Genomic DNA, 24595 nt, shown 5'->3' with positions numbered 1-24595 from the left:
ACATTATACTTAAGATGTGTCATCACCACATGGGCATCAGCAGTAGAACAACATGGAAATAAAATCCCAGGTGACTCAGAAGTATTGTTACTCCCAAGGGCTCTGACCCTCCCTCTCTCCCAACTGCTAGAAAAGCTCCTAGCATCTCTGCCCCCTGATTCAGTAAACCAGGTTTGACATGTTGCAATAGCTGGATACAAGTGCTTTCATGCAGACTTCAACAAAAAAATTGTGTAAGCAGTCATCTAAAACAATAGGCAACCATTTCCAAAACAATTCGGATGTCCAGGAATGGCCCAGCTAGTATGTGGCACATGCTAACAAGGAGGGGTTGGTTAAGGCTGGTAGGAGACTACACAGATGAATGCAAAGGGTGTTGGTTGGCACAGTGCTCCTGTCTTGTAGCCCTCATTATTAACTGACCTCAGCAAGTGTGTCATTATATTCCCAGAGTGGCAGCAGGCAAAACACAGTCTCAACCAGAATCTAAACACCTGATGTTTTGTTTCAGACAATATCAGGGCTGGAAATGATTTCTCACTGGTATAAAGGACTTTGAAACTTCTCTTCAAGTATGAAGGTACTTTTTAACTCTTGTCTCCATTAGATAAGAAGCAATGTGAAATGCACAGATTGCTGGTCTATTACCTCACACAAAGAGACAGAGGACAAATTACAGATTACATCACCTGCTCCTTCAAACGTAGCAGCAGCAGCACTGTCAGAAACAGTGTAGACTTAATCAGGCCCAAAAAACATTTATTGCATAATGATACATTAATATACGATTATCAGATATTCTAACAGTTCTTTTTATTAGTATACTACACATCTGCTCTATTGTCAACTGCAAATTTTCAAGTTAGACTTTAATGGGTCTGTGCTTTGCTAAAGGCCACTGCAGTAACAAGCAAAGCTGTTCTGACATGGTCTCACAGCCAGCCCCACGAACAGAAACAAAACCCAACACTTCCTCCCCAGTGCTGTGCTCAGGCTCTGAGACCTAGATTCTGACTTTCTGGTCCATATTCTTTCTTTATCCCAGGATTATTCAAATAGAAATAATCAAGAATAATATATCCAGAAAATCTACTTGCTCATTGCTTTAGAACTTCCCACAGATTTAACTCTTCAACTTGATTCCAGAAAACTGGGGTGGAAAATGGCACTGCTTTGAGATACAGATATGCTCAGGTTTCTTCTATGTAAGCATTGTATTTCACTACCACCACCAGACAGGAACACACAAATGAGCACTGGCACAGGCAGTTTCACTACACATTGTCTCTGTCACCCTTCTCGTAAGGACCACACCTGTGGGAAGCCCATTGTGTAGTCTTCACTGATGAGGGAGCTGTACTTCCTTTGTGAGTGAAGTTTGAGCTGCCACTATGGTTGCTTAAACAGGTACACTGAGTTTTACAAGAAATTGCTTTTTTTTCCTCAATCATCGGCAAATAAAAAGCATAAAAACTAATCAGAGTTCACCATTTAGCCACCGATCATCCTTAAATCTCCACTGACTTTTCCTGAAGGTCACTTTGCACACATTACAAGAAGGGATTTAGAGATACCAAAGGGATTTTAAGTAAAAATCAGTAACAATATATATTCTCAGACTAAAGCCAAAATATCCAGCTACTAGGAAGAAAATCAACTTTATCCCAGCCAAAACCAGGACACAATGAAAACAATGAATTTTAAATTTTTTCACATGTGATGAACTGCTGAAACAAGTTAGGTCTTACACTAAGAAACACAGTTATGAAGGTACTTCTCAAAAACTGTTAAAAGTGATTAAAAAGAAACTCCATTGGACATAATGAGTAGTGAGTGTAATACAAGACTCTCAGATACGATGCTATGACCCAATTTACAGTTGGAAACAGAAAGTCAACAGGTATTGTTACATGGCTTTCCTGAATGCCATTACAGAATTGATTTAAAGTCAATTATGCAGCTGATCTAAAAATCAGACCACCACATATAATACTGCAATTGATGTCGTGTCATAGTTAAGTTTTACAACAGTTAACAGTTTCACCGCAATCCCCAAAGAATATTTCAAAGCTTTAATTTGTGCTGATATTAGCTGCAGTTTATGTCATATAACTTTAACAATGAAACCTTAAGCCAGCTGTGATGCCACTTGCGTCATTTGAGAGAATGCCTTTTAATACACTAATATAAAACAAAAGGGGGTTTCCAGAAGCAGTAATGATTTACTGTAACTTTTCCCTCAGAAGCCCCTCTTCCTTTTGGGAGCTCCAAGTCATCTATTTATCTTTCTGGAACTTCTGGTTTGGTATGTCAACAAAACACGGAGCTCACCACAGTACTATAGCCATAGAAATTGGATGAAATGGAGCATTCCTCTTCCCTCTCCACCCTTACTAGCAAGCTTGCCTTCAAACTCAGGCAAAATTCCTAAAGATCAGTACAAAGCAGTAACTAACCACTTATTTCTGTTACTCATCCTGTATTCCTTTACTTTGATAAAAATATCAACGTTGCTTCCACTCAACTAGCAGAAACTGACCCCAAAACCCACTGACATCAATGAAAATGGATGGGCTCTTTAGACAATACCTAACAGTACACTTTGTATGTTATAACAACATACAGGTCTATATAGCGAAACAATTAGTTAAAGCAGACTTTCACAATAGTTTTGGCACTGTTACCAATCTGCCACTTTTTAGAATGACAATAATTTTCTTGGGTTTTAAGTTAGCACACTTAAAACTATAAATATACATGAAATCAACACAGCACATAGCAACAAGAGGTGCAAATAATTTTTTGCATAGTATCTTAAATTTTTTAGTATAGTGACATTCATAATCTCTTAATGGGAAATACCATAAGTATGTGCTTACAGAATGGCTTGTAGTACATGCTCACAGTATATGCCCATTGCGTATTATTTTCTTTATAAAACAAAATCTTTCTTACATACCAAAGCTGAAATAGTATGATAAATAGCACTACCAACATAGTAAATACAGAGAGAGATATGCATAAATAGATATCCAAAACATGCATATTGCAAACACTGCACCAAAATTACACTTCTGGGAAACCACCTAGTGTGTCAGAAGGACATAGGCTAAATGAAAATTCAAAATAGAGTAAGGTATCACTTGCTTTATATGGCTGCTCAGTACGTTAGTCGTGCTGCAGCACTTGCAGGATATAAATCACCCAAGATACAAGAAATTTGAAAAATAACACAGCAAAGCTATCTAAAGTACTAGGACCTAGAAACAACTGAAAAATACTTGCCATCCCTTAAAATGCATGCCGTGAAATACTGCACGTATCATAGCCTGAAAGCTTAGCTTCTTCCCCTTTCTCTGCTTCGTATCATCACTGGGAGAAGAGAGGTGAAAAGCCAGAGGTTTAGCCCAAGATCCACAAACACGGGAAGGAGAGTGATTTGCTCTATTTACCTTCATTTCATCCTGCAGAACTGTCACTCCTTGTGGAAAGTTACAGACTTCTAACTTTAAATTAGAGCATTTTGTTAGTCTATGAGAACTTGGCATGGTGAACAAGCCTTGCAAAACCTTCCTGCGAAACCCTGGCGTGAAGCTATCACAAACACATCAGCCGACCCACAGCTGGCTCTGAGCAGGGACAAGGGTGAACTTGCACTTTCTGGAAATTTCGAAATCACCTTTTCGAAACGCCCGCTATCTTGAAAAAAGTCTTCCTAGGACAGTCAGGGAGGAGACAAGCGAGTGCATGAGCTAACTCTCCTCTCGCTTCACCTGAACAATGACTGTACACCCGGAAATGCACAGACCATAGCTCCGAAGGGCGGCGGCCGGGCTCGGCCTGGCATCCCGCATCATCTTTCGGGAATAGAAATAACACACACCCCGCCCACCTCCCGCACGGTGCTGCTCCCCTATCCCCATCCTCCGGCCTGAGGGATACCCCCCGGCACGACGGTCCCCGGACGGGCTGGGGACGCTCCATCCCTGGCCCGGGCAGGTGCCCCTTGGCACCGTGCCCCGGCTCCTCCGAAGAAGCGGGCTGCTGCCCCGGCACAGCTCTCCCGGGGGCCGGCCGGACCGCCACCGCGCTCTACCAGCTCGCTCCCGGCTTCCTCCTCCCCGCAAGACTCATCGCGGCGGCTCCGCCTCCCCCTTCCAGGGAGCCGGCGGGAGGCTGTTCTCTGCGGGGAAGAGAAGTCGCTGCTCCGTAGGGCTGAAGGAGGAGCGGGCTGCGGCGGCCTGGAGGGGAGGCGGGCCCTGGAGGAGCGGGGTAGAGGCGGGGAAGGAGGGCGAGAAGAGCGGCGCTCCGGGCTCCCCTGCGGCCAGGGGACAGACGGCGCGGCCGCCCCAGGCGGTGGAGTGCGAGGATGAGCAGCGGGGATGGTGGGGGCCGGGCGGGCGCCATCAGTTACGCCCTTCCCTCCATCCCTTCCAATAAACTCCCGGACTTGCGTTTTATCAGCCGTGGCGCTTACGGTACCGTGTCCGCCGCCCGCCACGCCGACTGGAGGGTCCCGGTGGCCCTGAAATGCCTGCAGGGGCCGCTGCTGGACAGGTAACGGGGAAGGGGGGGACCTCCGGGATGGGGCATCACGGCGGGGAGGGCGGCCCGGGGGGGAAGGACCGAGCTGAACCCGCCTTTTCACTAAACCAAGAATGGGTCCCGCGCTCCCGCGTTGCCGGGACACTCGGTGAGCGCGTCCCGTGGTACGAAGCTGGGTTTCTCAGGTTGATGGAACAGAGAGCATGTGTCTCGGTGGGCAGCGCTGCTTTAAATCCAAGGGCAAAGGAGATCCCACGAAGAGTGATTTCAGCTTGAGCCAGGGAAAGCATGTAGCAGCCCCGAAGCTTCCCCTCTTTCAGTTGTTGGAAATGGGTGGTTTCGGTTTCAGCGTGTGAGATACCGAGCAGCTTGCCTATTTTGAAGGCTTTTCTTTCTGCACAGTTCAGCTTCTGTCTGGGTCTGTTGGTTGCTAACCACTTTACTGAAGTATCAGCAGGGTATTAAAATACAGTGATTACTATAGATTTGTTTACAGAGGCAGAATATGAGGCATATATTACTATGTCCACTAGAGATTGCTTCTAGCTCCTAGAAGAAGCTTCTCCGAGATCATGCACAATTGATATTTTTCCTTGCTCCAGCTCTCATAGTTCTGAGAGAAGCTGATTTAAAATAATAGCCTTGTAGGCCGCAAGTACAACTGGTATTTTCCATTAGCTTCAACTTGTAGCATTTGCGTTCCCAATTTTCCTCGGCCCAAGTGACAGCGTGTTTATTACAGGAGCTGTTAGTCCATGTAATGGGGCAGCAGGTAACAATTTTTCATCCATCAATACCTCATTCATTCCCTATAATGCTGATTTTTTATCCTGTCAATGCAATTTTGCTGCTGCTTAGGCTGTCTGAAGCCTACCCAACTTGTAAACCTGCCTCTTGTATCTTATCTAATTGTCATTAAACTTTACTGCCTCAGGTTTCTTTGCTCTAGTATGGGGCATTTAGGCAGAATAGCTTCACTCAGAGTAACAAGACTTCTAGTCTTGTGACCCAGTATGCTAGACTGTAAGATAAATCCGTTTAAGCTATTTGATCTCTTATTCCCCAGGTGTGTACACACAGGCTTTATCTCTGAAATCTTGCCAGAAATAAATGGAATCTCAGTTATGTGTTTAACCAGGAATATTGTATTCTCTGACAAGTTTATTGTTGGTTATTTTGTGGGGGTTTTTTCTTTAATTTAAAAGTCTGCTTAAATCCCTGCTAATTGGAAATACAGTGTTTATCCTCTGAACTCAGTTGAGAGAAACCAACAAATATTATTTTAGCCTTACAAGAATTTAGATTAGTGTGACATCTAACCTGTGAAACCATAATGAAAAGGGCAGTTGAGGTAATCAAAATAATTCAGCCTCCTACCATATATCATGCAAAGTTTGGAAGTCTTATCAGAAGATCAAAAGCTGTAAGCAATCTGTTATACCCAAGTCTTTGCAGCAAGTTGGTTGTATAATAGGCAACATAAAATGCCATCCTGTAAATGCTGTCAAGAAAAGGGAAGCATTCACAGTGTAGTTAATTCCCCAAACAGGAAGCCTGCGTTATGTATCCCAGAACTTGTGTGTGAGCAGCCAAAGAGTAAAGCCAATTGGATAGTTATTGTGGGCCTGTACTAATTTAGGAATTATACAATGCCCTTCTGGTACAGAACAGACAAAGGTGAAGTGACTTACAGACACAGGAACAAACCTCGATATGTTGCAACTCCTTTCCTGGCTACAGCTGAATCCCATGCAGGTATGCCTCACAGTCTGGGAAAACCCGTGGCTTTCTTAAACCTAGTCTTTTCTGGAGAGAGGGAGGAAAGGAGGTAGTTGTGTCTTTTGTCCTGTACATTTCATGAAGGCTGCCTTTTTACTTGGGTCATTTCCTAGAGTTTCTTATAATAGAAGCCTTTTTCCATCACATAGATAAGGACCAACAGTTGCCCTTAATTTCACATCCATCTAAATTTGAAGTTTTCCTGTCATAAAAGCAGGAGGCTTTAGTTCTCGAGGCTTCCTCTTTTCCCCATTTACTCTGATGTCCTTTCTTTTCTTTGTAACGGCTAGATCTACATTGATGGGTCCATATTGACATGAGCACTTCAGTGTGTGCTCTGACCTAGATGGACAGAAGCCAGCTCTCAGCTGGGAACTGTACAGCTGCATTAACATAGCGCTGTGCTGAGCACATTGTGATGGGCATAGGCCTGGCTTATATGCAACCATGCCCCAGCCCAGCTGTATTGCTTCTAAATCAGTCTGGCTCACATCCAAAGGATCAGTCTTAGATGTGCTGTAGAAGTCCTGTATTTGGATATCCTAGTCACATACTTGTACCTGTACCAGTATCCACTGGTATAAAATCTGATTATTGTTTTTTGTTAGAATTATCCTTCATGGTCCAAGTATCTTCACTGTCAATAAACCCATTTATTTCAAGAGCATTTGAGATATATGGCAAGCCAAATAGTTTATAATTTTTAAGCATAGAAGCATACTCAATCTGAAATAAAACTTGAGCTTCTTGAATCCACATGCTACAAGGTCTGAATTTGTAAAGATGCATCAAATTGACATTAATGAGGAGGTTTGATGTAACAGAGCATTCACACAGGCATCCAAATGTCATGAGGCTGGTCCCTTCCTTCTTCCTATGCAACCAGAGAATGGTTTTCCCAGAGAGTGATTCAAAGCAGGAGCCCAATGTGAATGAACAATTTATGTGAAAAAAAAACATAGCTGGTAATTAGTTTTCCTTCAGAAACAGAAGGTGCATTCCTTTAACCCGTATTATTTTAGTGCACAAGTGTCCACTAAATTTAAATGATTTGGGAATTGTGAGTATTAAAATCTCTAATCTGTAGAAGATAAATATTGGGCCTCAGTGAAAACTCAGTTTTGAAGATGGGCAGTAAATAGGACAAATGTAGCTGGTTATTAATGCTATGGTTATACAAGATGGTGAAAGTCAGAGTTCTGACTGTATCCTTCTTTACTCGAAGCATGGATTAAATGTGTGATGGAAATAGAGAGGTTTACATGTTTGGTACAACAAAACTGGGGAAGCTATCCTATATTTGCTTTTGCAGATTTTAATTGTCTTAACAGTATCTTTTTATCAAAACAGCATAGTGGGAATCAAATGGTGAAAGATGGTGGTACTACATGTAGGTACTACGAGTATATAGGGATCTCAGCATTTGCTTTGACTTTCCTAGTATTGCTTTGGTAATGTTTTTTATTTGTTTGTTTGTTTTCTTTAAGTGATAGAAACCACCTTCTAAAAGAAGCAGAGATATTACACAAAGCCAGGTTTAGTTACATTCTGCCAATTTTGGGAATTTGCAACGAGCCTGAATTTCTGGGGATAGTAACAGAATACATGACAAATGGGTCATTAAACCAGCTTTTACATGGGGTAAGTGTACTTACAGTCTTTAAATATAGTCCTTAGTTGTTTCAAATAGACTGCGATTTCCATACTTAAGGGAAGTAGTAGAATGTATTATTAGTAATATTTCAAATTAAAGGACAGTTGTTATAACTGGTAATTTTTTGTGCTCAGATAGAGTTTCTGTATCCCAGGAAGACAACCAAACTCTTCAGAATTCAGTTGTATTACACTTTTTCCTTCAATGTCATCACCTATAACTGGATTCAAGTTGAATTATTATATACTATCAATCACTTTAAAGTCTCTACTGTTGTCTAATTAGAAGCTGAAATAAGTCTGCTTCCTTCAGCCTGGGTTTCAGAATTATTGCCAATGTAAATATCACACAAAGAAGAGGCTTTTTTCCTGAATTTGAATCCTTATTTAAAAAAAAAAAATAAATTTTGAAGATTTTTACTTTAGTTAAAAGAAGTCAAATGTTGCTGATCTAAACAGACAGAGATATTTCTACCAGATCCTGCTTTCAGGAGTAAGTTCTCCTATGCTGAACTCTCAGCTGCTCCTGTTAGCTTGGTCTGAGCATCTAGTGTTGATACTGTAAAGCTACTGCAGTTGTGTCTTAGCAGCACTGCAGTTTCTTCTGTACCTTTAATCAATGCGAATCTCATGCCTTAGAAAGCTCAGCTGCTGTTTTTCATAAAGGCATTAGTGTCAACGTAACTTTTAAGATTTCAGTTGAGTTTTACTGCCTTATTCTTGGTGTATTAATATTTATAAAGGTAGTATTTTGTGCTTGGTTTCACTGCAGCTTTCCCCCCCTTCCCCAATGTCAGTTGAAGATACAATTCTTGCCATCCTTTGTGTTCTACTCATAAACTATGGGTTGCAAGTTTCATACAGGAGCTCATTTGTAAATCGTATATCCATATGAACAAATAATGTAGTAAATGTCCTATATCATATAGCAGTCATGAACTATTACATGAATGCTAGGGAATAGAAACAACACTGCATCATTAACATTTATATATTTGTTTTAACAGCTAAACAGTCTTAATGCTCAGGAGTTCATGTAATGTAGGTTTTAAAAGATTACTGCTTGTCCAAGTCACTTTCTTCTTCTTACAAAAGTCTTTGTGTTGTGCTGTTAGATCAGACCAGAGGATTATATTCTGGTTTTGTGGTTGTATCTTGGCAGAAAGATCTATATCCTGACATTCCCTGGTGCCTGAGATTCCGCATTCTTTATGAAATTGCTTTGGGAGTAAACTATTTGCACAACATGAATCCTCCATTGCTGCACCATGACTTGAAAACCCAGAATATTTTGCTGGATGATGAGTTTCATGTCAAGGTAGAGTTATTTAATTCTTATGTTCTTTAGCATCCAGACTGAGTTAAAGGGCTTTAATTATTGTAGGGGAGGAGGAATGAGGATGTGGACATACAGAGGGGATGTAATTGTATAACAGACGCTTTCTTCTATCCTTGCAGAAAGAACTTTTGAGTTTTTCTTTTGAAAACTCTGCTTTGCTCAGGTGTGGATATGCTTCATCTGAAAAGACCAGAAAGCCAGAATTAGGGCTGTTTCTGCTAGAGCAGTAGCTGATACTCAGTAGCAGTGACACTGTCATATGGCAACCTTCCAGCTGTAGCTATGTCTGGCCCCTTCCGAGAAGAAAATAGAAAGTATTCCTGTCTGAGATGCTCAATCAAGTTAGTTCTGGAGGACAGTAGGTCAAATTCAAATGTTAATACCCCATTTGACATTTATCATGTAGTATGTACATACATGTTCTGTTAGTGTAGTATAAGAGCATGTAAAACATAACATTAAGTGCTCAAAAACATTAAGTGTTCAAAAAACCTGTAGAGGAGGCCCTCAGTGACATGGTTTAGTGGTGGACTTGGCAGTCCTGAGGTAATGGTTGGACTTGATGATCTTAAAAGTCTTTTCCAGCCTAGTTGATTCTATGATTCTGTGATAAATGCTAAATCTAAACATGTAGGAAGATGGCTTTTGTGAAACTTCTTAGAGCAAGCAAGCATACATAGAGAACTAACATTCATTTATTTAAAATATCACTGCCATGATGTGAAAAAGATATTAAAAGTACTTCTGACAAAATGGTTACATGCTTCCATAACTGCAAGTGTTGTTGTTTGTTTATTTGTTTTTAAAGATCCTCTGGTTCTTAAAATTGGTAGAATATGCTATTCAAGTAAATAAGAAATAAGAGATATTTTGCACTTAATTTATACTTGAATGGCAAATGCTTCAGTTGTTAGCATGAGATGAATCTTTTTGTGAGTCCATTGATAAAGATCAAAGATCCAGTGCTGATTTCTTCTTTCTCCATTGCAAAAACATTTTTCTTGGCAGCAAGGTACCTTACACAGCTTTGTCTCCGCTCACGCCCTCAGGAGGTCATACCTCCTCCCACTCAAGTTGTGCTGGAATTGCCAGCTTTTGAGCTTCCTGTTAAACCTGATTGGGGAACTGGTCCAAGTAATTTTTTATCCACTCTTTTTTTAATCCCTAACAGCATTGATATGGTCTGGTGCTCTGCCTAACCACATCTAAACAGTTGCTTTGCTGGGACAATTGAAGGGAAGAGGTTAACTTTTTAATACCTGTCCTACCTCTTGTAAGGAGTCTTGCAGACTGTCCTTAAGGTTTTTGAATGTTTCAGGGAGATGAAGCAAGATTTCTAAATTAGAGAGGAAATGCGAGGAATTGGCATGCAATGCATGCAAAATAGAATGCATATGTATAAAAGTAACACCATTCATAGAGTGGTGCTGGCTGTCCCAGATCTACTGAATGAGCAAGATAACACAACCAGTTACAGTGAGGAAGGCTTGATGAGAGTGAGTTGTAGAGAAACGAGATTATTTTTTACTGTGGATTTTGACTGTGTGCTCTCCAAAAAGCTTATTTCTGTTTTCGTAGCTGCCACAGTGCTCGCACTGGCATCTTTGTTGAAAATGGTTTTGCTCTTAGGCAAATGCTGGACAAGTGCAGAGCTCATAGCTGGCTGCTTATCTTTCCTCTGGTATGCCAGACACTCTGCAACTCAGCCAGCCAGTGTGTTCTGCTGGCTGTTTGTTTCTCTGCCCGTAACCTAGTCTGTTTGTTTCTCTGCCTGTAACCTAGTCTGATATCTTGCACCCTGACTTGTGGATATCTGGGAATATAAACTAATGTCAGTTAATTCTTTATGTAGATGTACTGTAAATCTAGGAAGGGACAAGGCCCCAGACTGCACAGTAAAGAAAATATTCAGCAGCTTTTTGCAGCACAGAATATCAGAATGTTAGATTTATTAATTCAAGATGAATATGTCATAGTTTTGGGGGTGGAGTGCCCTAAAATTTTTCTGTGAGTGCAACTGTGTCAGGCTATCTGCAAGCTAAGTTATATAGAGCTATTACGATTTATACTAAATTTGTGCTTTTTCACAACCAGGGAGCTGGAAGTACTCAGTGGTTTTTTGCCTGCCTCTTTTTTGACCAAAGAAAGTGACTTTCTTCATATGGGACACACTTCCATAGAAAATTCCCCAGCCATAGGGTATATGAGTCCTTCATTAAAGAACCACAGGGTAGGGCAGTGCTACAGCGATAGCAAGCGTCATGACCTTGGAATGCTTTCTGAGCTGGAGCTGGTGTTTCCTGTTGCTAGGATAACCTCATACTTCTTGTGTGTCAATTTAAGGACTTTAAGTGACCTATTCTTTTGGGCGCATTTCAGGAATTTCTAATAGCTGTCAGCAGATAAATGCAGTTTTTCTTCTCAGAACAACTGATCTGTCCTTTCCAGATTGCAGATTTTGGCATGTCAAAATGGCGTGTCATATCCATGTCACAATCACGAAGTGAAACCTCTTTACCAGAAGGAGGGACAATTATCTACATGCCACCTGAAGATTACAATCCCAGTCAGAAAACCCGTGCAAGTGTAAAACACGATATCTACAGGTAACTCATGTAGTTCTCAAGTGGGCTTTGCAATTTGAATTCATATTTGATTTACTGAACCTAGACTTTAACATATTCTCAGAAATTTTATTACTTTCAGTAGTAGTAGTATCATAGGTATATAAGTAAATTGAGTTGGGAAAAAAATAATTGAATGGTAGCTGCATTTAATGACTCATCATTTCTTTAGGAAACACTGTGACAAGTGTAATCCTTCAGAAATTAAGCTAGAACTACAGAAACAGGGGAGACTGGTTTCTATAATTGAGGGTACACATGCAGACAATGTAGGGAAGGAAAAAAGTTCTTCACACCATTAGCTCATTGCACATACCTTTGTAATTTGTGTGGATCAATTAACATAATTTGCAGAATGTACTCAGAGGAAAGAAGAAAACATATTTTTTTAAAGGGGTTAGGAAAAAACAGGGTAATGGAGTTGGAGGACGTAGTTAGAGAGATTTCCTTAAGGAATAGTGTATTTTATGGAAGTTCAGGTAGATTTGCGTCAGTCACTTCTGAGTAGTAGAAGTAATAGAACAGGAAGTAGTAGAGTAGCAGCAACCCATATAACAAAACAGCAATTTCTCTTAGGATATTAGAATTATAATTATAATAATCTGAAATTATTAATGATGTAATTATTAATAGTATGAAATTATTAATCTGAACCTAATCTGAAAAGACTTGGAGACATCAAAGATGACTTGAACAATTTTGGAGAGAATTGTCCTGTGTAAATGATTGAGACTGAGAAGGTGTGAAGAGGCATATCACTGTGACAAAATCCATCTCTCTGTTGCACTTCACCACCTCTACCTTCAGCCATCTTTGATGGGGTTGTATTTTGGTGAGAGGTGAATCAATCTCACAGGGTCTTACTGACTTCCAGGGAGACCACTACTTCCCTTAATTATTCCTTATGCTTATGGGGCACATAAAGTTCCCTGACTTTCCTGTCCAAAGAATAGAGATGGTTACATTCCTGCTTTCTTCACCCTTTGCTAAGAAAAGCTGGACTAGGAAGACACTGAAAAGGAATAATGGCATATTATGGGGAAAGAGAGTGGCTGGTGGTTTAATGAGTGAGTGCAGATGGGGAAGACAGATGTTTCTTAGAAAGAAAGAAAAAGTGTGCAGAGGAATAACAACCAAATGGGAGAAAATAAGAGAGAAAAAAATCAATAGAAGGGCTTAGAAAACTGATAAATGAGGAAGGGAAGAGATTGTTTGAAAAGAGAGAAAAGAAACTGAGACAGTGTCATATAGAGTGATGGCAGTTCAAGGCGGGAAGACACGAAGGTAGAGAGACAGTGAAGGAAATGACCACCAGAAGGGTCACAGAGGAAGGTCTGTGCCTCCGGATCAGAAAGAGATGCTATGAAGCAGAAATAGGAAAGGAGAACATGAATAGTGTAAAGGCAATCAGCAGGAAGTGGTATTCTGCATTGTTGTAGAATTGAGAGAACAGCTTTCAATTGTAGAGAGATTCCAAACTGAATGAAAGGCTGGGTCAACAGTCAAGCAGCATTAACTTTTACATAAGGAACAATTTGCCATGCCAGAAAAATCAACCTGCATGAATTTCTCAGGAATGCATCAAAAGCAGGCTTTCTAACAGGGAGGACTGCTTTTATTAAAATTTACTTGAATAAATTTTATCATTGACGAATGTTACGTTGTGAACGAAATAAGTGGTTAGGAAAGCTCAATTTATATGATTGATTTTAAGCGTCAGTTACTTTGTTCTTTTTTTTTTATTATTATTCCTAATTGGTAGCTGTTATATGATGTAATGCTGAGAGGCAGTTAAATGTAAACTGAATGCAAAATTTGGTACTTTTTAGTCATGTAGGAAATACTGGTTTTATGTACAGTTATTTGAGTAGTTGAGCAAACATTCTGATAAGTGTAATTCTTCAGGAAAAAAAAATTAATAATTCTTTGCATAGTTTCATTTTTATTGCTTCAGTGGAAAATGGATTTCCATTTTTTTGAAGCAAAATTTTAAAAACTTTTCAAAGCCATCCTCCCTGGTAGGACCTTGCTTCCCATGGGAATGTCACAGAGTGTTGATGCGGACTGCAGAGATGCCACAGTATTGCAGTTAAGACAGAGCAGTTGGGACTCTGAGGCTCACTGTAATTTTCATACTGAGATTTCAACTGTGTGTAGGTAATTCACGACATATTAGTACAGCAGAGCTGTTACTAATAGGAATAGGAGATTATATGCCATGTATCTTTTCTGTACTTAATATTATTAACCAGTTCTAGCTGAAGTCACTGTTTAAAATTCCTGATAGTTTTCGTATATTCAGGTCATCACTGTAGTTAGCTACAGCGAGTCCCGTGTGTGTATTTGGGATCATTTTAGTAAAACATTTTTAGTAAAATGTAAAGCTAAGCACATATTAAGTGTTGGTAATCTAAAATAACATCTTCTATATGTTTTATACTTTAAACAGTTATGCAATTATTATGTGGGAAGTGATGTCAAGGAAACAGCCATTCGAAGGTAAGGCCGCGTCTTCCTTTTATTTATTTTTCATGCCTTATTTTACATAAGGCTTAACCTGAGAAATGGGTACCTGGGGACTTCATTTTAGGAGTTACTTTGTAATGACTCAACTTTAAAGCTTATTGAAAAGTGCTTTGAGTTACTTTTAAGATTAGACACTTTTTCTGTACGTTTTTTACATTACAATGATAAATTAAAAATATATTTCTTTTTACAAAGAGGAATATAACCTTTTTTTGGTGAACTATAAATGCACTGTCTGCGAACTGAATTACTTTTCCTATAGTAAGCTATTTATATTGCATATATTTCTAATGACTGCACGATGTCTATTTTGACAGAAGTTATAAACCCCTTGCAGATAATGTATAGTGTGTCACAAGGACAGCGACTAGACTTAAGTGAAGAAAGTCTATCAATGGACATTCCTCATCGAGTGATCATCATAAGATTGATAGAAAGTGGATGGGCACAAAATCCAGATGAAAGACCATCGTTCTTAAGTGAGTTTGCCTTGCATAGTAATTTTTAAATTGCCAGATTTCTGTTGAACATGGTACTTACAGAGCAAAGTTATAGTCAGAAAAGGGAAGTGGTCAAGATGCGGGGATATATGTGCTCTTGTTGCATATGCTAAGGTGCTTGTTTGCTTCCACCATGTCTGTAAGCAAAATTGATGAATGGACCTTCATGTGTACCATAAAAACAAGTTTTTAGCTGGAGTGTTTTGCATTTGCCATCTCTAATTTACTTGTAAAAAAGCAGCATGCTTTGTATAACTACTTGCACTTGGCCTTTTTTGTTTATTGCTGAAGGGAACATTTTATTTTTTAAGAAGGAGGGAGAAGTGTAGAAGGAGTACAGTGGGATTTATGAGCAAGCTGGCAAACACACCAAAACCCATTGTACATCAGATAAGCTACAATGACTTCATCTTGTGTTTGCATCTCAGTATAAATCTTTTTCACTGAGACTTTATCTTTGTTCCACCTCCCAGATCAAGCAGAAACTGGTTGAACCCACGTGCTTAACCATCCTTCCTTTGTCCAGCTTTTTTTCCATGAGACCATATATAGATACTTTCAGCCCTTTTTACAGTAGATTGCAAAATTTAGAGAATAAGACTGAGGTGCAAGCTTGTAGAGATTAGAATGCTGTAGTGTGAACTGGAAAAGTTTTGTTTTGATTTTTGAAAACCTGTGTTCGTTGCACTTAATTGAGATACTTGGTGCATGTTGAGTCCAAATTCATCCCCCCTAACAATTTCTCCTTAACGTGCTTATTTTTGTGGTGACTTTTGGTTCTTTGGCCATTGCAGAAAGGTAATTCCATCAAAATTGGCAAACTGCTTACCTGTTTTCAACTGTGAAATTTCCTCTTGTGAGTGTTGCTGTGGTCACTAATGTCAGTGTAGTGAAACTAACATTAGTTCCTGCAGCTGCCTTGCAGTGCTTGTTTCATTTGTGTGTGCTTTAAAAACTTCCTCCCTACTCCTTTAGAAAATACAATCCTAATTCTGTAGGGAAAGCTGGATCACCTTGGAGAGGCAAAAACATAGAATAAGAGAATTACTGAATGTATTCAAGGGTAGAATAGTACAAAGAGCTCTGGCTTAAACAATTCTAAGTGCTTAAACTGAAGGTGCAATGACTCAAACCTGACGTACCAGGGGATTTTTAGGTTTTTCTGGTGCTTTTTGGTTTTAGTTTTGGTTTTGGTTTCCTGGGGTGTTTTGTAATGTTACGAATAGAGAGGTCCACAATTTTAAATGTTTCATTGGTAGCTTCGGTGAACAGAAGTTTATTTGAAAGCCTTTATAGGCATACTTCCTTTGAGTTAGAAAGTGTTAGAAAATTGCTGTTCAGATAGCTTAGAAAGAAATGTTCATAACTTCAGTTTTTGCATCAGTTTGGCAGAGGACAAAATGGGGACACATCCAAACACATAGAGTATCTTCATGTTCAATTTACAGTCCAAGATTACATGACCTTTTTTTGAGGCATTTATATTTTTAATAAAGAATATTTTGAAATATCAGTTTATGTTGGCCATTTATAATATTTTCTAAAATCAAAAAGAATAGAGATCATGGTATTTCTTTATGTATTCTTATTTTCCTGTGCCAGTTAAACAAAACAAAATAGCAACCAAAGTCTGCAGTCACAATGAAGGGATAATTATCTGAGATATGTTCTACAGTATGAGCTAACTTGGGTTCTTTAATTAGTGCCATGTCTGTAGTACGATGGTCTTTGAAGAAAAAATGCCTTGCTTTTTCCTCTACTTTACTATTATAAAAAGAAAGTGGAAGTTGCAGAATTGTTGCAAAATGAAGGGAAGTAAAGCTCACTGATGATTGGGAAATTTTGCAATTACCATAGCACAGCAGGGGGGAGAACATAACAATCAAACCCCCTTTTAGTTAAATAAACTTTAAATAGAAAATTTGGTTCTCCTTATAAATAAGGGATAAAGACTACTTATCACCATGTTGCTGCATGTACTTGGAATGTATACCTACCTTATTGATTATAATTAACAAAGATCAACAGTGCTAATATGTCATTGTGGAAAATGGAGTGCCAAACCTTTAAAACTCTGTTTTAGCTGGTGCAAGAACATGAGAATCCCAGTGTTGAATGTATGTCTTGAAGATGCTAGTGGAAAAATGTTAATACGGAAGAACAGTGGTAAAATTGTAGTGAAAACTAGAAATATGTTAATAAGGATGTAGTGTGATGGATTTCTAGTTTGGTAAATGGACTTTGCTGAGTCGGTGGAGTTCATAGAAATGCAGTGGAATTGTGACATGCCATCACCCTCTCCTGAGGTTTTGTTATATTTGAGCACAGTTTCAAAGAAACATTTTTACAATATAGTCATCTCAAAATTCGAAGTATTTAGTTTTGTAAACCTTTAAGCATTGGAAAGAAAGGGTGCATAGTACAGGTTGTCAGTTGATCATTGGACTGTCATGTCGCTCCCTATCTGAGTAGATGATTTTAACTTCTCTGATTTGCTGCCTGTGCTGGGAATGAGGACAGTATCATTTGGATTTACTAGATATGATAGGTCAGTGACTTGACTATCTCATCTTCTCTGGCCCTGTGGCCCTGGCCACAGCATCTATTCTAGATATTGCTGTAATGGGAGGTGGTTGTTATTCTTCTCATATAAATCTTTAGCACATCTGCTGGAATGAGCGGACAGCTGTATGGTCCCATTTAGCTAATCAAGCTTGGTGGGTCTGCCTTGAAACATGCCAAACCCACCCACCTATCCGTTCCAGGAATGCAAGACTTGCAGTCTGGCACAGTCCTGGATTTCTTTTGATACAGGGTGGTGAGGTGGCCAGATCAGGACAGGGTTTCTTCTGGTGATGTGAAATACTTGCAACAGGTGAAAGGAAGAAACTTCTGTTTAGCAGCATAAGTGGTTTGATATGTATCAATAGACAAACTGCTTTTGCAAATATAAAAAAGTAGCTTTATCAAAATAAAAACTCAATTTCCATTTTAAATCATTCATTAAAGTACTCTTTCTTTGTTTAGAATGTTTAATAGACCTTGAGCCAGTGCTGCGAACATTTGATGAAATAGCTATGCTGGAAGCAGTAATTCTATTAAAGAGATCAAAGGTAAGTGGCTTTTGTTACAGTCATGATTTGGTCAAATAAGTCGGTAACTTCTGCTTGCTAAAAGAAATGTAACCTCCTTTGTAATTTATCTAATCTTGTATCTGGCTGAAGCATGTGTTTGTACAGAGCTGTCATCTTGTCTTTTAGCAGAAATTTAGTACAGATAAATATGTCTTTTCCAGTCACTATATGAATCACGATTTATTTACAAGAGTGGAAAGCAAGCAGATGTGGAGCAGATATCACTAAATATACCTGTGAATCCCCACGAGGTAAATATTTTACATATTGATTTTGGTATATCGGCATCATTAAAGATCCTGAGAGCTTAAAGGGTTAATGTATTAAGGGGGAATTGGTCTGCAGTTTACTTTCCTGTGCAGTCAAGAAAGACATAAAATACATTAGTTAAGCCGGGGTGTAACAAATGCATAGCCATATAGGTGAAGGTAGTAAAGGGTGGGTAAGCAGAAATAAGGGCATGTTTGGTGTGTCCTCTGAATGTGGGAAAGCCATCCCCTAGAAGAGAAATGCAGTACACAATGAGTGCAACTTGTAAGAGATATTGTCTTCTGCTCCGTTACACCTCTACACAGCTTGCTTATATAAACTCATACAGATTTGCTTTTATATTTTGATTCTTAATGCTGCTGCTTTTGGTTCTTACTGATAGTTAAACTTGCATACAAAATTGCTGTCAGCTTTGGAAAACCACAAATATTAGAATTACATAATTTCTTCTGGTTTACTGCATTTTATTTGTACTGTCTATTGAGCATTTAGATAGCACAGAAAACACAGTGATGGGAAAGTACTCTGTAAGAAATTGCAACTTTGTATTTATTTAGTGTTCTTTTTCAATACACCACCGGAATCGTTTCAGGAAACATATTCTGGCTCCATACAGTGTGATGCGCTTCCTCTTCGGAGCATCTCTCCAGATATATCAAGACTCGAGTCTGTTCCCAAGTGTAATATCTTCTCATCAGGTAGAGATACTCATAACTTTGTGTAAATTTAAGTTGCCATTGCAGCTTTACACTCCCACTGTGACGTTACATTTGCACAGTAGAAAGCTGGATCTCCGTTTATGTCAAAAAAGAGATGTGTTTTGTAAACTTAGTGCTCTGGGTAAAAAACTAGAATATCTGAGCTCTGATTTTCTGTTCTTGTCACTTGAGAAATCTCCCCAGCTTCCAGCTTCAGTTTTGCTCTTCAGGGTTGTGAGTGCAGAGATAGATAGCATTTACTTGTCCCTTCAGACTCTTGGCAGTTCGGTTAATCATTTGTGAACTACTTCTAAAGATAAAAAAGACCAAACATTTTGAGGCCCTCTTAAAGCTGAGTAAACTGAAAATTTCTAATGCAGCTCAACCTCTCAGTCATTTTTAATCCAATAAACAAACCAGCTTTAATAAATAGATTGCCTTGCAAAAGTATCTGCACAGACCTTTTGTAGCTGTCACCTTTTCTGAATAAAATTTGGAAAAATTCCCAGACAGAATTCAATTTTGAGGTTGGGCTGACATCAGAAGCCAGAAAAAAGTGATGGGAATAGCAGTACATTGTGAAACTAAAACTGCACTCAAGTTTCTTCTTTCAAAAGAATGCAAACGTGTATTTCAAAAGAATGGAGTATCCTTTAGTTTCGCAGGCATCAGTGGTGTGAAAGCAGACAAGACGGTTGACTTCACTGCTATAAAGTGGGGCATCAAAAAGTGTGCTGAGGTGCTGCAAAACTGGAGATATTCTGGTAGAGGTAGGAGAGCACAGGCAGTTTCTTTTCCAGTTCCTTTTCGAACATATCCACAATTCTGGTCTTGTACTCAATGTACTAGAAAGATATAAATACCGCAGGAATTCCAGGGAAAATAAATTACAAGAGGCTTAAAGAATTTCAGTTACTGGAAAAATAGCAAGAAGCAAGTGTAGTGTCGTTTGGCTGTACCTCAACCCAAGCATTTATCTATACACATAGTATAAAATCTTAAAGATTAAGAAAAACTTGAGGTTACCAAGCTTAATAGGAATGCCGTGATGAATTTTAGAAAATGGAATATTAGCTTGAATATGAGCATGGACTGTAAGTGAAATGAGATAAGATAATGGTAAGTATCAGCCGTTCTTGCTCCTGGTTCCTGTTAAAAATTGACATATCTGCCTGTGGAGGTTACTAGTGAGATTGTGGTAATACAATTAATCTGACTGATCAGTTGGTGGTCCTTTTATAGAGTCACTGCTTAGGCTTTGTTCTATGTATGTATAGATACTGTAAAGCTTAGGAAAATAGTGTCTGCAAAATCCTACAACAGCAGAATTGTTCACAGCAGAAGTAAACTTTGAAAATATGAGGAATATCAGTCTTGCTTTCCATTATAAAACTATCTGATGCGGATATTGGCATTGGGTCTTTTAAAATAACACAAAACCCCCAACCCATGGTCAAGCCCTGGTAAAAGATAAGGGACATAAATATACTCAGAACCTGAATGTAAGGAATTTTGAAGCAAATTCAGGTTGTTTATGACTTGGTTTATGGAATTACTCTAAGTAGTCTCCAATGGCTATATTTTATTTGAACATAGAAGTAATACAGCTGGCTCTTTGGTTGTTTCTTATTTCCTTTTTTTAGATGGAAGTTCTGGGGGTCTACAGTCTCTCAGCTGTAAGAGCACAGATGAAAATATCTCTGTAACTCAGAGCGCCAAACTTCTCGTGCATCCATACAGTTGTTTTCCCTCACCTGACAAGAGTAATTCAGATGCCTCAAATTCTGCATCATGTATGCTGCGGTCATCACCAATTCCTTCAGGTACAGCAAACACTGATTTGATTCCAAGACCCACAAGAAGTGTCCTAATATCAGATATATATATGTGAATGAAGTGGAAACTTGAACTGTTGTTCATCTGTAAAATGAAAACAAAGCATTCTACAAGTTAAGAATGCAAGTAATTCTGTCCTCGTAGCCTTACATTACAAAGTAAAACCAATGTAAAATGTGACCAAGTGCATGTACCTGTAGCTACCACCTTTTTTCTCTCCTTTTAAGCAAACATAATTCCTGCTGCCTTGAGTCTTCCTTATCACATTCCATTTCCTCATATTATTTCTCCTCTCTCCTACTGCTGTAGCAGTGCTGCAATCCAGCAGAACAGGAAAAAAAGTTAGTTTGAGCTTAAGTCATCTTGTTCCCTGTCACTTCTCCTCACTTTTTAGTCTTGTCAATCTTCCTCGTAGTAATGATGGGGCAAAGAGAAGCAGCAGCTGTGTCAGCATCTCTCCTTTAATGATTTTCTGTTAGTTGAGAGCCCACTTCATTATATTCCTATGCATCAAATAACTGTTAGAAGTGTGCTTCAAAAAAAAATTACAAAAAGAAACTCTAGTGCATGATGAATTATTCAGAGATTATTTTTTTTTTTAATGGGCCACACAGTAACATGCAACTTTATAATGATCTGCCACATCATCCCTATTCTAGAAACAGCAGAACTGATACCTTTTCACTATGTGAATCCTCAGCTTGAGGAAAATACACAGGAACTAAAAGGATGTTTTCAGTAAACTTCAATAAAAATCCCACTAGAAAGTGAAGTTACCACCTTTCTCTTTTTAGCACCAGGTCGGGTTGAACATTGGAACAGGTTCCCACGGAATCTATAGAAGTCCCATCACTTGGAGATGTTCAAAATTCAGCTGGACAAGGCACTGAGCAACCTGAGTTATCCTTGAAGTTTGCCCCACTTTGAGCAGGCCATTAGACAAGAAGACCTCCTTGAGGGTTCCTTCTCACCTAAATTATTAGGTAGTTCAGATAAAATAAGTAATTCAACCACCAAATTTAACAAAATGGAACATTTTAAATGTGGAGCATAATACTGAAGTGTTAAAAGCACATTTAGTAGTCTAGTGTATTTCTGACCAAAAAACAAGTGTTAAACAGCTCTTTCTCAGTTTGTTCTTTGTTCTATGGCACTATTTATTGACAGCAGTTACAATACTTTTTTTTTAATCCTCTCCAATCTCAGATTTTGTTTTGGAAACCATACAACGGAACGTAGCTCATCAATGGATCCAAAGCAAAAGAGAAGAAATTATTGATCAGATGACCGAAGCATGTTTGAATCAGTCACTGGATGCTCTTCTATCAAGATTTTTACTCATGAAAGAAGACTATGAACTTATAAGCACGAAACCTACAAGGACATCAAAAGTACGACAACTGCTTGATACCTCAGATAGCCAAGGAGAGGAATTTGCCAGAATTATAATACAAAAGTTGAAAGATAACAAACAGCTAGGACTTCAACCTTATCCAGACATTGTGCCAAATTCTCTAAGACTGCGTCTTTAAATTTATTCTTTCTATATGAAACCATGTGAATATTCCTTACAACACGATTCTTGTTTCTATATAGCGGTTTTATATATGTACTGGTTTGTCTTTACTATGCCTTTGTAGAGTCTCAGAAATGACACTGAATTCATCTAGACTGCATTTGGTGAAATGTGTCAGAAATGACACTGAATGCATCTAGACTGCATTCATCTAGACTGTAATTTATTAGTTGGAGTGCAGCCATAATGCCAAACACTAGACACTTGTTGACTCAGTTCATAAAAGTGTTTTGTATATACATGACAAAGAAAAAATATTAAATGTTCCCTGGTTTACATATTTTCTGTTTATAGATATCCTTTCCTTTCACCTCACAGGATTGAGACAACCCAACTCAACTTGGAGTATTGGTTTTTCTCCCTTCATCTTGTCTTTCCAATAGAGAAGGAAAAAAATCTGTGTGCTCTATTTCAGGGCTCGTATGCTGTGTGCAGAGTAAATTTTCTTTCAGCCATATTGGTTAGTCCTTCTGAGATACCAGAGCTGAGAGGAAGGTGGGAAGAAGATTACATTGCATTTTGATAGGATTTTTTTTATTGTTTTGGGTTTTTTTCCCCATTTTGTTGCCTGGGCAAGCACTTCAGACCGCTGCGTAAGAAGAATGTCAGTCCGAAGAGGAGCCCAAGGGCATTGTGCTGATCATCTTTGTTCTGCTAAGAACTGATATATTAGAAAGAATGCAGCTATAACCTTTTACATTATTTGGTTATAACCACTTCAACTCCTCTTGAAGTCATAGTAGGATGAGATCCACATACGGCTTATACAAGAGCACCCTTAGTTAATACCTCTTTTACATTTTCTTAGTTAAAGCCTCCCTTATCTTTTGTAAATACTTCTCATCTCATGTTGCTGGATCAAACTTCTCATTCAATTTTATTTTTAGTATTTACATGATGAGCAGTATTTTGGGTCTGTACAAAGATCAAGCATGCACTGCCCTGCCAGGCTGGAAGTGATGTGAATGGGTCTCTCCTGCCTAACCTGCCTAACCTTCTCTGGACAACATCTCTGCCATCCGTTTTTGTCTGAAAGATAATGTTAACATGTTGATGCACAAATGGGGCCACCTGAGAGGAAAAGGTACGTGCTATTTATTTCAGCTCGTTTCAGAAACCTTTAGTGACTTTTACCTAGGTGGCTTCAAAACTAGTAAAAAAAAAAAAAAATCTGGTTTTAATTTGTCAGAACACAGCACAGGCAAAGTATTTCTAGCCAAAGTCCAGTCCTCCAAGGAAACCCTGAGGCCACTCAATAGAAGAACTCAGTCCTATCTCCCTGTTCTTTCCTTGGACCCTGAGCCTCCTTCTGCGAGGCTTCTCCAACATGTTAGGCACACAGAGATTTCTTCAAGAGTGAAATAGAGGAGGAGGCAGCTGCACTCAGGACTTGAGGTGCACAGAAGAAGAGGTAAGGAGAAAGGTTTGGGGTAGCCGTGGGGAGAGGGAGGCGGCGGCTGTGTGCCTGATCCACGCAGGGTGTGTGAAGGGTGTGTGGAGCTGACAGACATATGAGCCAACATGTCAAAGTCTAATGCTGCTTCTGTTGTTTAACTCCTATGTACTATGAAAGAAGAACAGAGTTTCTGTGTAACTGGAACACTCAGCACTGGTTTTGACTGTGGCAGCAAGTCCAGGGTCAGCGGGGCCAGCCAGGCACAGTCATGCAGTTCATGCACAACTTCTCCAACAGGAAGCCCAAGTCTGGCACATCTGCTGAAGTCATGCCAGTTCTGTGGATGTGGCAGGTGGGACCCTGGCCTGTGAGAGAAAGGGTTGCAAGCACTCAGGAAGACTTATCTTTGAAAAGCTGGTTGGTTTCCCACACACACCTTCCAACACAAACAGTATTTTGTGCACTTGGGGTTAATTGTAAGTGCATCTGTTGTAGACGAGGACTGTAGGACGCTGTGCTGGCTGAGCAGTAAGATGCAGGCAGCAGTGGTAAGGAACACGAAGGAGTGGAGGACTTGGCAGAGGTGCAGCTGAACTGTTTGCTACATATGGACAATGGTATGAATGAAGAGAGCTCTGGAAATAATTGAAGCACTCTCGTTTCCAGTGCAGAGTATGAAAAACTTTCCTGAGCAGTAATGAAAGTATAAGCAATAAACC

The 24595-nt window shown here is 39.3% G+C and overlaps 1 protein-coding gene and 1 long non-coding RNA gene across 4 annotated transcripts; one reads left to right on the top strand and one right to left on the bottom strand.

Annotated features, from left to right (window-relative positions):
• The first annotated feature begins 4281 nt into the window (after window positions 1–4281).
• RIPK2 (receptor interacting serine/threonine kinase 2) lies at window positions 4282–22758 on the top strand. Of its 3 annotated transcripts, XR_003992153.1 has the most exons (12): window positions 4282–4557; window positions 7812–7965; window positions 9140–9295; window positions 11765–11922; window positions 14390–14439; window positions 14784–14945; window positions 17994–18079; window positions 18262–18351; window positions 18963–19068; window positions 20712–20891; window positions 21699–21887; window positions 22111–22758. XR_003992153.1 is itself a non-coding variant. In XM_030491311.1 (11 exons), the coding sequence occupies exons 1-11, from the start codon at window positions 4370–4372 to the stop codon at window positions 22434–22436; spliced, it is 1656 nt and encodes a 551-aa protein (XP_030347171.1). In that variant the 5' UTR covers window positions 4282–4369; the 3' UTR covers window positions 22437–22758. The 3 variants fall into 3 exon arrangements, 2 of the variants coding, with proteins under 2 accessions (XP_030347171.1, XP_030347181.1); XM_030491311.1 differs by lacking the exon at window positions 21699–21887; XM_030491321.2 differs by lacking the exons at window positions 4282–4557; window positions 21699–21887 and adding an exon at window positions 4651–4693.
• Window positions 19067–21451, bottom strand: LOC115610206. Its single transcript, XR_003992154.1, has 3 exons — window positions 21099–21451; window positions 20823–20988; window positions 19067–19913 (listed from the first exon to the last, which is right to left on the bottom strand). It is a non-coding gene; the product is annotated as an uncharacterized LOC115610206 (long non-coding RNA).
• Window positions 22759–24595: the final 1837 nt, after the last annotated feature.

The sequence above is a fragment of the Strigops habroptila genome, chromosome 1, assembly GCF_004027225.2.
Source record: "Strigops habroptila isolate Jane chromosome 1, bStrHab1.2.pri, whole genome shotgun sequence".
NCBI lineage: Eukaryota > Metazoa > Chordata > Aves > Psittaciformes > Psittacidae > Strigops > Strigops habroptila.
The sequence above is the reverse complement of the archived record's forward strand: the minus strand, read 5'-3'. Positions and strand labels throughout refer to the sequence as shown.

What these genes read in the sequence shown, in the direction of transcription:
- RIPK2 (XM_030491311.1), top strand. Translation starts at nt 4,370, where the DNA reads ATGAGCAGCGGGGATGGTGGGGGCCGGGCGGGCGCCATCAGTTACGCC. An exon ending in CAGGGGCCGCTGCTGGACAG is followed by an intron (nt 4,558 to 7,811) that starts GTAACGGGGAAG and finishes GTTTTCTTTAAG; the next exon opens with TGATAGAAACCACCTTCTAA. An exon ending in TTCTATTAAAGAGATCAAAG is followed by an intron (nt 18,080 to 18,261) that starts GTAAGTGGCTTT and finishes TGTCTTTTCCAG; the next exon opens with TCACTATATGAATCACGATT.